The sequence below is a fragment of the Dermacentor albipictus genome, chromosome 9 (genome assembly GCF_038994185.2).
Source record: "Dermacentor albipictus isolate Rhodes 1998 colony chromosome 9, USDA_Dalb.pri_finalv2, whole genome shotgun sequence".
Taxonomy (NCBI): domain Eukaryota; kingdom Metazoa; phylum Arthropoda; class Arachnida; order Ixodida; family Ixodidae; genus Dermacentor; species Dermacentor albipictus.
The window spans coordinates 29,767,210-29,779,272 of record NC_091829.1 but is presented as its reverse complement, the minus strand read 5'-3'; the positions used below and the strand labels follow the sequence as shown (position 1 = coordinate 29,779,272).

Here is a 12,063-nt window from a genome sequence, read left to right as displayed (position 1 = left end):
GTCACGTGACACCCGCGGTTGAAAGAACGGGCCACATGCGCCGCCACGGCCGTAAATACAGCGCTGTCTCACACTCGAAGGAGGCTCGCCTTGCACACAAATACGCAACAACAACAACAACAACAACAACAACAACAAAAGACAAGAGGATGGCCGCGATGGCTGCGCAAAGGGACACTAAATGAGAATATCGAGCCGAGTTAATTCGACAGATTATTCGCCTAGAATTGCATCGCTCTTTTATTTTTTCTGTGCGCCACCATACCACTTTGCTGCGCAGAATATTAACCGACGAAGTTGCACCGCTGACGCTCCTCGACAAGAATAGCCCGCGCCAAAACGGACAAGTTCGCGTGATCCTCGCGTAACTTGCCTCCCTGCCAGACACAGCGAATAAGTCAGTGCCGACCTGGCGTGAGATGTTCCATAGTTCAACGTAGGTGAAACCACTCCGGTTTTCCGCCTTCGTCATTCTCTCTGCTCTCGACACCACCGACAAATTGGCTTTTGCTGGAGTGTAAGCTTTCAATCCATCTTGGATTCATATTTTCATTTAGTGTGCCTCTAAGGGTTAAGTGTCGCACGCGTAATCCGGAATTAAGGTGCGTGGGTGTGGCTCCCACCTACAATAAGTTGTCTTTTACTCCACTTTTATCTCCATTCTCTTTATCATTAGTACGTTTTAATGAAATAAGTAATCTTGCGTCAAGCTTTTTTTTACTTCACTTGTCTATTTGCTACACCAGGTTACATTAACTAAACAAAAAATCGAGCCTCTCGGTTACCCCCTCAACCTTAGCGCGTGCACGAATCACAAGGGTGGTCGGCTTCTCTGGCCATCTTTCTTCCCTGTCACCTCGTCTCCGCTTTTCTTTTTCACTTACAACAGTGACGAAGCAAACTTGTTTGGCCTACACTGCTCGCGATAAGAAAGATAGAGAAAGAACTCTGGGTAAGTACAGCTTGATATTAGGCTAGTTAGTGAGTGGCTAATGGTTTAGCGCGAAGCAAACGTTCCACGTCTCTATGAGGGTGTTGCTGTTTGCTCCGCACAACGGTCGTAAGTATGACAAAGTTGGGCAGCACTGATGGCAAATATCATCATCATCATCATCATCATCATCATCATCAGTATATTTTTATGTCCACTGCAGGACAAAAACTGCTCCCAGCGATCTGCCATTACGCCTACCTTGCGCTATGCGATTTCAGCTTGTGCCTACAAACTTCCTAATTTCATCAACCCACCTGTTTTTCTGCCGTCCTCGACGGCGCTTACTCTGCCTTGGCACCACCGCTCTGTATATTTTACGGTTCAGCGGTTATCTGCCCTACGCATTACATGACCTGCCCAGGTCCATTTCATTCCCCCTCTATGTCAACTAGAATAACGGCTATCCCCGTTTGCTCTGTGATCCACACCGCGTCCTCTTCCCGTCTCTTCATGTTACGCCTATCATTTATCGTTATATCGCTCCTTACACTGTCCTTAACTTGTTCTCCAGCTTCATCGTTGATGGCAATCATATGCACAGCCTATTCCACGTTAGAAAGCAGAAAATTTGCATCGTGGCTTAACAGATGAAAAAAAAAAACAACAACAAAAAGAGACAATAAATTGACGCGCGCGGAGAGAAGACCTCCCCGCGCGTGCCACCCGAAGCAACGATTCTTCCGCAACTGTCGACCGACTACGACCCTCCCCCACTTCCCTTTCCTATCACCGATTTGCGAAACGAAGTCGCCCAGCCTCGCTGCAGGTTCCCTGCGTAAGCAGCCCGAAGGCGAGGAAGGAGGATGGGGAGAAGGGTACGCAGCGGTGGAAGCTAATTGCGTTTTGGATTATTCAACGCGAGATAGAGCGACGAAACAAAACGCAGCAAGGATTACCGCACGCGCACGGTGACTTGAGTAGCGGCAGGAGTAGGGAAAGGAGGAAGGTCACGGCGGCGGAGTACGCTCCTTTCCTCCTTTCCACCGCGGCCTCCTCGGCTCGGCTGTTTGTTCAGCGCGACCAGCAGCGAGCGCAGGGCCGACGCCGAAAATGTGGGCCAATGACCTCCTCCTCGCCCAAGTCAACGGAGCCGTCGACCGGCACAACCGCCGCGGAAACAACAAAAGCAACGGGATCAGCACTTCCGAGCACGCATGGTCGCATGCATGGTTGCCCCCACTATACTGGCAAATTATTAACCAGGAGTTGCTAACGTCCTTGCTAACATTGGAACCTCTTAAATATAAGCATTAACGTGATTCGGCATTGCCTTTTTGTCCTGTAAGGCATAATATATAAATGGGATCGCAACGCAAGAGTCCGACGACTTTTTTGTGAGGACACAATTTATGTAAGATGGATGAGCGCGTCGTAAAGGAGGGGACGAACAAGACTGAAAAAAAGAAGAATAAGAAGAAAAATATGAATAAGAAGAAAAAACAGCTTTCATCCTCTTCCTCCGGGGAAAAAAAGGGGGAGGGGGGAAATGAGAACACTCACCAACGCCGCAGTATGGTATCGCAGGGTCATGCTGCGTGCTTTGATTATGCCCTATTCAGCACAAACACATCTAAAATACAGCATCTACCACTACCTCGGACGCTCGCGCAGTCTGCAGCCGTTCGCTCGACCAGTTACGAAGCGTGATTCACACTGTACGGTATGCTGTTATTAGAAACCAACAGTATTTTACTCGCGGGCGGAAACCTCGTCCCATAAATGAGGCAGGCGCGAAATGTACCTACAGGTAACAATTTGAGCGCGTTTCAAAAACAAACAGCACAACTTATCCTGCGACAGAACGGCACCCACGCCGTCACATGTCTCGTGACTACTCATTGCTTCTAAATTGGAGCTCAGAATTACAGCAAGAAAGTTGGAGTTGGAGGTCACATTCGTGCAACGAATTTTCAGAAATACGCAACTGATCGCCGAGACCTACTTGCAGGCTCAAACACGTTCCCGCACATCGCACTCGGTGCTGCGTTCGCCCCAACGCCACCAGAAACTCGGACCATGCCGACTTAATTCACTTCAGTGCGTTTCACAGAACCGTTTCCCACGGGGAAGGCGCCATGTGATGCTAAAGAGACAGCGAGAACGGGGGGAGGGGGGGGGGGGGAATCACCAGTCACTTCCACCGAGCGCACACCATTGCATACAACACGGAGTGCTCGACCAAGCCAGCATGCCGACTGCCCGTGTCACTGCCTGAAGGACATAGTTATGGGCGTACAGTCTCATAATTCATACATACGTACATACATACATACATACATACATACATACATACATACACACAAACACAAACATACACACACACACACACACGCACACACACACACGCACGCACGCACACACACACACACACACACACACACACACACACACACACACACACACACACACACACACACACATAGTACAGAATTGAAAATGAGTTGCAGGAAGCACACGTTTCCAGTCATCACATCTTATTGATTCCCATCTAACCCTACATAATTCTCTTAAGAAACAAGTAAACAGCGTTAAAAAAGACAAAGCAAAAAGCACAAAGTGTGCTGTGCCCTTAGCGTGGTCAAGATGTTTCAAAACACCAGTAACTAACTCCCCAAGCTTTTAGCAATAGTACACCATGACTTAGCATTTGAACAGTGAGCCGGAAACACCGCAACACTGTATATAATTATTTGGTTTGGCTGCACACTCTGAATGAAGAAGCAGGTAAAAGATTGGCTCGCGATCCCGGCCCTGCGAAAGTGGATCTACGGCAAAGCTGTTGAAAACCACCACTACACATGCTAAGGGGGGTAAGCGATGCTTTATTGCTTTAGAGTAATGGCAGTAATGGTAATTTAGACTAATGTGAAAGTAATGGTAATTTCAAGTAATATGAGTAATTGTAATTTGCCACTCCTCGTATTTCGGCTGCTCCTCGGGAGTCCTATCTATCTGCTGCCTACCCCTAGCGGTCCTGCAACAGAAATGAAACCAGTTGCTGGAATGGCACTTATATGAAAGACTAGTGACGTCACTCCCCACGTCACAAGCTGCCGTCGCCGCGGCAGCTTGCGCAAATATAATGTTTACCAAGAAACGTATGTGCGGGGAGCTCTACGTGCTTCGCAGTTTTATCAAGAGCGCCTTATCATTTAATATGTAGCTCGAATGCTTGTTTCGCGCTTGTTCTTTCATGAACAGAACGTGCTTCTACATGTTGTTTGCACGATTCCAAGGAAAGTATGTATTTATCGCTTCACTTTGCTGAGTGCTTGAAGTCTGCCCTACGAGCCGCTGCTCCTGGCCCCACACAGCCACCTGCATCGGCCCACATTTTTGTGAACGGACGCGGAAACGAAATATGCCGACCACCGAGAGGCTACAGGCTTCGCTGTAGAAGAACAGCTCACGTGATAGTACCTCTTTCATAATTTTGCTCAGTCCCGCATTAGTCTTTTCTTTCAGCTTTTTTTTTCTTTTTTCATTTCTCGTCCTAGAGTAAATACTTCTCTAACGATACCCATGTCGCCCGATTCTTGACCTATTCCTCTTAGTGGGTGCGTGTCACAGCTGATGAGCCTCATCTTCATCAACGTCAGAACGTGGCACGTTTCAAGGAAGACGAAAGACGGTTAAGCTGTGCCTAGTTGTCGCCTCGCATCGACGCAAGATGTGCCTCGACGATGTGAGTACGACCATCTCCTACCGAGCTCTTTCGCGAAAGGGTTGCATACTTTATATATCAGCATGGGATCGCTGATGCAGCGTCTGCATGGAAACAGATCGCGAGAACCATGTTTCGGGGCTTTGGCTTCGGTGAGCCTGAATGAACGCGCCAGGAGAACGATTGCATGTACAGTTAGTTCCGCAATGACGTCACCATGGCGGCCAGGCTGGGGGGCTCCTGTATGGTGTGAAGCAGCGTTAAAACAAAAAGAAAAAAGAGAAGAAAAGAAACAAGAAACAAGGTAAATATACCTGGTAGCGAAGCTTCCATAGGAGCCCATACGTTCAAAACATGGCGGTCCATCGCCGGTTCATGGGGCTTAGCGCCATCTGTATGTGGTGGGAACACTTCCGGCGGAAGAAAAAATAACGTAACGCCATGCCCCTTAAAAGCAGAAGTGACGTCATTTTGTTTTCGAAGGCGCGAAATTTGTTTCGTTGTTCTTACTTTGGAGCTATATATTCAAATGCCCCGCCATTCGACTTGATGGGCGTTTCGAGCTTTCAGCGTGGAAAGCGATGCAGGAAAAGGCCAGCCGTACGGTTGTCGAAATCGCATCCCTGCACAGAACATATGGAACATACTTTCTTTGGAGGCCGACGAAAGCTTTAGGTGTAGAGTGCTGATCCTATTGGCGGGTGCCAAGCCCGTCGGCCAGCGCAGTCGCACGAAAACAACTACACAATTATCTGGCGGTCGTAACTCACTACTTTTGACTGAACAGATTAAGAAGCAGTGAAGCTACCTGCGTCACCAAATTCAGACAAACTTCGACAAGCAAGAAAGCACAAATTGTGAGGGTGGCGTATTTCAACAGGTGATACGAGTGCGCCTTTCTGTCCATTTCAAGACGTGCATTGCACTGCGAGCGATAGTGGCGTCAACGCCCCCTGTAGCGATGGGCGCTGAAAAGAAATGCATTTATTAATAACCATAAAATTAAACGTATTTTCTTAACTCATCACGAATATATAAAATTGACTAGGAATTTTATTTTCGTTGAATGAATCTAACTGTGTCTCGTTTGAATTAAAAAACGCGTTTTTCTTTCCCAATGTTTGTTCCCTCCAAACATAGTCGCGCTTCAATCGCTGCACCCATAACCCCCCATGCTGATGTCGGTGACAATCTGTACTGAACCGCTTTTCGCCCGAAACTTCGCGACCTATTTGGATCGACCTTGCAAGAAACGCGACAGCACGACAGGATGCGTTAAAGTGAGGCAACGACATCGCACGGGGTTTTTTGGCACAGGCGCCAGTAACGTAATTCCCGTTGCATCTCTATCACGCTGTGGTGTTTTGCTTTTCCGTAAACGTATTGGCCTTCGTGGACTATCACCTTACCGCAGACGCAAACGTGAGACACTGTGTCGGCGACGTCACCCGGTGGCGTGTACTTTATCCTGGCAGGACACATGGATCGGTTTATTTAAGTTTTCTAGCAAACGAAACAGAGATTGGCAAGAGAAAAAAAAAGATGTCTCAACAACTTCTTAACAAGCCTCACCCCACAAGCTGCTGCAAGCGTCGGCAGCGACGTAATTGTTAGCATGCAGCCGTTGTTTTTTTTTTCTTCGAGCGCAGCTGTTAAGCGCCCTTTCTTGCGGCAAGCGTCGACATCCTACCTCGTAACCGAGCACAGCGAAAGATGAGAGCGAACGCGGAGCGCAGCGGGGGATGAAAGAAGGGAATAGCGAAAAGAGCGCGAGGAGGAAAGCGGAGGAGGAGGGCATGACGAAAGCGTGAGGAGAAAAGCGTCGTGCCGCGCCAACGCCTCCTAGATAGCACAAGGCCGGTGCACTTCGATCCGTGACGTCACGCTACCTTGCCCGACTGCCATAGTATCTAATGGGGACACTCCCGATCGAGCCGCGGTGGTTTTGGCGTCATCGCCTTCGTCACGCTGGGCTTGGCAATGGAAATTTCGGTCCAAGTAGCATGACGTCACAAATCGGAGTGCACAGGCCTGCTATTTAGGAGGCACTGGCCGCGCACGACGGGCTTCGCGGCGACGATGGCTACGAGATGGCGCCAGAGTGGCGAGCGTCATCCGCACGGAAACAAAGCGCTGCGTGAGCGGTGGTCTGTCTGCGTCGTCTGCTGTAAATCGCGCCCACGCGTCACCTACGCGCCTTTTCTCGCTATCTCCCGATTAGCGAGGCAGTCGTGTCACACTGCGCTCCCTTTGCAACGTGCCGCACGAGCCATATTGTTTGCGCCAGCCAGCATATCGCGAAATGAAAACACGAATTCAGCTGCGCCCAAATTTAGCATTAGGCAGTATCGCAATTGTCGGTGAATTGTTTTTTTTTATTGCTAGGGCAAGAACAAACATGTAACGCGAATTGCGGTAGGTTGTAAAATTTGGAGAGTTGGTTGATGTTCTATACAACGGCAGCGCGAATGGGGAGGTGACACAGAGAGGAGAAACGCACAGGACGAGAGCAGACGGCCGAGTTCAGCACTTGTCCTGCATGATTCTCTTCCCTGCGTCGTCATCTCATTTGGGCTCCCGTTATAATTCAACATGAAAATATGTCTAGCGCGTTGTGGTTAGACAAAGCGAGACAAAGCGTCACAAGCAGTCAATATATATATATATATATATATATATATATATATATATAGAGAGAGAGAGAGAGAGAGAGAGAGCATGACAGCACGCATTCTGTTAGCGTAATGCCCCATTACGCGAAAATACGTCTGCGCGATCGAAATATGGTGTGCCAAATATTGCCGACGGCGCAAGGAGTAAAAGAATGCTCGGACAGACGTCACATTTCTCGTGGAGGTTCCTTAAACAAAGTACATTGATGCCTTTGAAAAAAAATTGGTAAATTTCGGTCGCGGTGGGAACTGAACCCGGGCTTCCTGGGTGCGAGCCGAGCACATTTCCCCGAATCCATGGCGACTCAGCAGTTGTATATATACATAAAAAAGGTGTGCCTTGTGCGTGCGTCGTTGCACACGTCCCGTTTATGAAATTCTCGAGGGCGAGCGGGCGCGTTCGGACGCTTGGCGTGATTTGATTTGGCCTTGCCGTGACGCTGTCAGAACACAGGCGACAGCTTACCCGAACAAGGAACGCGCATTTGATCACCACACGTAAGCTGTCTTAAGTGTATCTGCCTAGTTTTAAAGCGGAAGCTTGACTGACCGCGAACTTGCGATTTCGCCGTGGCCGTGCTCCGAGGAGGCACATGACGTCACACCGCGTTTCTCGTCACACCGCGTTCCTCGTCGCTGCGCCCGCCTCCGCTCGCTTCGCCAGCTGCGTCGCATGCCTGATAACACGTCGGAGGATTGAAAAGGAGAGCTCGCGTGCGCCGCAACCGTAGTTAAGGCGGCAGTATGGACGGCGACAATTCTGATAAGCAGGAGGAGGCCTGGAATCGACATCGGAACGAGATGAAGAGGAAACGAATCGCCCAGGAAACAGACGAACAGCGCGCCGAACGACTGGCTAAACGCCGCGACATAGCTAGACAACCAGACTAACCTGGACTTGCAATCAAGATTAACCAAGGCTAACCATGCTATGCCTTAGCTTTCGCTAAGTATATCCAGGCATAGTTGAGCTAAGCCACTGGCAATTTTTTCTTTTGTCGTACGCGCAGAGTAGAATTCTTGATTTTGGTGTCAGCGGCGTCATGGTTCTTGTCATAAGAGTTCTTGTGCGACTATATACGCATGATTGAGAGTCTAAATGTTAAATTTTCGTGCAATGCTGTGCTCTAATATCAACACTGCGACTAGATGTGTTGTTCCACCCTGTGTGGGCCTTCGGGGCTAACAATATCAAATGAATGAATGAATAAATAAATAAATAAATAAATAAATAAATAAATAAATAAATAAATAAATAAATAAAAACAAATAAATAAATAAAAACAAATAAATGAATAATATATGACGTTTCGGCGTCATTGATGTGTCAGTTGGCATATTGGCATGTATTTGCGACGGATCCTTATTTTGGCGTTTGGGTTGCACCGTCTCATTCAGAAAGCGTCCTAGAACGACGCTGCTGGATCCTACAGCAAGACGTTGCGAGAGTGAGCATCGCTGTGCGGCTTGTAAAAGACTCGCGAACAAAATTAACTGTGGAGTGGCCGCGCCAAGCGAAGGACGGCAGTGACACGCACGCATGCATGCAGCCGTCGTTGGGGCAGCCTGCGGTCGAATGACAGTCAAGATGTGACCCGGAAACGAGACTATACCTGCAAATACCGCGTGCGTAACTTAGTTCGCGACGGCCATACCGTACCGCTGCTGCCTTGAAAGCCGGACAGAAAAGTGGGTCGACCGCACGGCTTTCATTAGTCTAGACCGAGCAGGCTCTTTTCCCAGTGCGGATTCACTCCTGCGTCAATCAACCCGTAGGAATGAGTAAAGGCAAGGCGCAAACACCAGGACTGAAGAATGACACAAACGATAGGACCGCCGCGTTTGTGTCCTCTGTCAGTTTTGGTTTTTTTTTTTTGCGCCTTGCCTTTACTCATTTCAGCATGAACCAACTAGCCCAAGCAAGAGTTTTACTTGAACCCGTAGGAGATTACGCATCCTCGTTTCTCTTCCTAGGTAAGCAAATGCTAGGAGTCTTCGGATAGCGGTGCTCTCGAGCAGAGTCGAGTATTCGAGATGAACGACCTGCGAATATCAAATCGATTACCTAATATTTCCAATTCCTAGAAGTGAAATATGAAGACTCCGTGCTGCAGCCCGTTTAGAAATGAAAGGTTTATCTACGTTATTGATGCGATACCATTATATGTCCCGTGAGGCAGAAAAACGGGCTTTGTCCGCTACGGGTGGTAGCAACAATCTTTATCATCAGTGACGTCATCAGCGCCTTGTATTGTTAGGCAGTAGTTTCTACCGCTACACAAAGACGTTTGTGAGGAGAAGAGTATGACGTGCTAGTACGAGGTTCCCCGCAATAGTATGATGTCACTAGTAATAGAGCGTTACAGTTAGAACAAGTTCGAAAGTTCGAGTAAGATGGCTCAAAGTGGTGTAAAGTGAATTAGGGTGAAATAAAAATGAATGAAGGTGAATTAAAGTGTGTTAGGGTAGTTACAAATTAGAGCAGGGTGCATTGAGGTGGATTAAGGTTGGTAAAAATTAAAGGAACGTGAATTAAAGTGAGCTAAGGTAGTTACAAATTAGACCGAGGTGCACTAAGGTTGGTAAAAAATTAGAGCAATTAAGGTGAATTAAAGTGTATTAAGGTTGGTACAAATTAAAGCAATGTGGATTAACATCAGTTATGGTGGATTAAGGTAGAGTTGTGAAGGACACGTGACAACGTATAACGTCACGTACCATGGACGTCACCAATTAATTGGAGAAGTAATTATGCTTTCGCATTCTAATCCCGTAAGGATACATCAGTGACTGTCAGGATTGTGATACAGCTAAAGACGATATCGACTGACTTTTACCTCAGCTGGGAAGCATGTAAAATAGAAAGAAAGTTGTTCCTAATAGCATTCGAACTAAACGATTGTTCGAAAACATCGAATAGTAAATTCTAAAATGCAATACGAATCGAAGAGCGAGTATACTACTCGTCTGATATTCCGAAATCTCGAGCAGAACGGATGGAGACCTTGGGGAGAACCATTTTGATCGAAGGTATAAAGTAAATGGGACATCCTTTGATGTCGTTACATAATCCGCAGTTACCCGGAAAACTTCAAACCACTTATACATGCTTGCCCGCGGATTCAACAGGTTACGGGAGCATAGGTGGTGCAGCCGTTGTGCGAAGCAGAAAAAAAGAAAAAAAGAGAGAAAGCTTTCACGCTTGGCTCGGTCACCCGGCAAAGCGGTTATTACAAAATGCATGTAATAGTGTTTTGCCGACTTTAATTGTTGCCTTCAAAACAATGTCTGCTGATATAAAATTGAACATCGCGTTTGATTTTTGCAAGGACTCGGCCTTATAGACCAGGATGGTTTACCCTCTCATACTCGTTCAGAGCGAGCGCGCCTAAATGTCGGCCCAAGTCGTCAGCTGACCGCGTAAACCCCAAGAAGGACTGCCGATTTGATGACTCAGCTGCTGACGACAAATCCACTAAGATCGGGCACTGGCGGTGAGCATGCGATAGGGGAATCATCATCATCATTATCATCATCATCATCATCAGCTTGGTTACCTCCACTGCAGGGCAAAGGCCTCTCCCATACTTCTCCAACTACCCCGATCGTGAAATAATTGTGGCCATGTTGTGCCTGCAAACTTCTTAATCGCATCCGCTCACCTAACTTTCTGCCGCCCACTGCTACGCTTCCCTTCCCTAGGAATCCAGTCCGTAACCCTTAATGACCATCGGTTATCTTCCCTCCTCAATACATGTCCGGCCCATGCCCATTTCTTTTTCTTGATTTCAACTAAGATGTCATTAAGTCGTGTTTGTTACCTGACCCAATCTCCTGTTTTCTTATCTCTTAACGTAACACCCATCATTCTTCTTTCCATAGCTCCTTGCGTCGTCCTCAATTTAAGTAGAATCCTTTTCGTAAGCCCCCAGGTTTCTGCCCCGTACGTGAGTACTGGTAAGACACGGCTGTTATACACTCTTCTCTTGAGGGATAACGGCAACCTGCTGTTTATGATCATAGAATGCCTGCCAAACGCACCCCAGCCCATTCTTATTCTTCTGATTATTTTAGTTTTATGATCCGGATCCGCGGTCACTACCTGCCCTAAGTAGAAGTATTCCCTTACCACTTCCAGTGCCTCGCACCTATCGTAAACCGCTGTTCTCTTCCGAGACCATTAAACATTACTTCAGCTTTCTGCAGATTAATTTTTATACCCACCCTTCTGCTTTGTCTCTATAGGTCTCTCCAGAATAGGGGAATACCCTGGGCGTTATCGCGGTCGTTCTTTCCCGCAGTTTCAACAGTCCCCGCCTAAAAAATAAAAAATAAAAAAGAAAGTAGGGAAGGGGGCTGGCCCTTAGAAGTGTTGTAAACTTTAGGTTATGGCCTCCTGGGGTGCGACATTTAACGGTTCGGAAAGCAGACCGTTATAAGATAGTGCTACTGGTCCACAGAACTCGCGTCTTCGAGGGGGACGCACGCTCGAGGACCGCCACAAGCACGGGCCTCGACACGCTGGCAACGTATAGGGCCCGAATCAGAGGCTGTCGCAGACGCCCGCACCAAACTCTTCTTCGTTAAAGTACTTCTGAAAGTGCGCGTCCGCGTCCCGCGAGTGGCGGTCCTCCAACCTGCGTCGATTGGTCTCGACGGCCTGTACGGCGGCCGTTCGGTTGGCGTGCAACTGTTCGGCCGGGCGTATCTTGTCGGCCCCGTCGCTTCTCCTC

General features: G+C 48.0%; 1 protein-coding gene across 5 annotated transcripts in view; it reads left to right on the top strand.

Annotated features, from left to right (window-relative positions):
* The first annotated feature begins 4,573 nt into the window (after window positions 1–4,573).
* Window positions 4,574–12,063, top strand: part of LOC135917981 (uncharacterized) — an 81,509-nt gene continuing 74,019 nt past the window's right edge. For all 5 annotated transcript variants that reach the window (XR_010569488.1, XM_065451636.1, XM_065451634.1 and 2 more), the window contains exon 1: window positions 4,574–4,679. Coding sequence is in view for 4 of the 5 variants with exons in the window: in XM_065451636.1 (XP_065307708.1) it covers window positions 4,665–4,679 (15 nt within the window). In the remaining variant the exon portion in view is untranslated. The remainder of the gene's footprint in view (window positions 4,680–12,063) is intronic.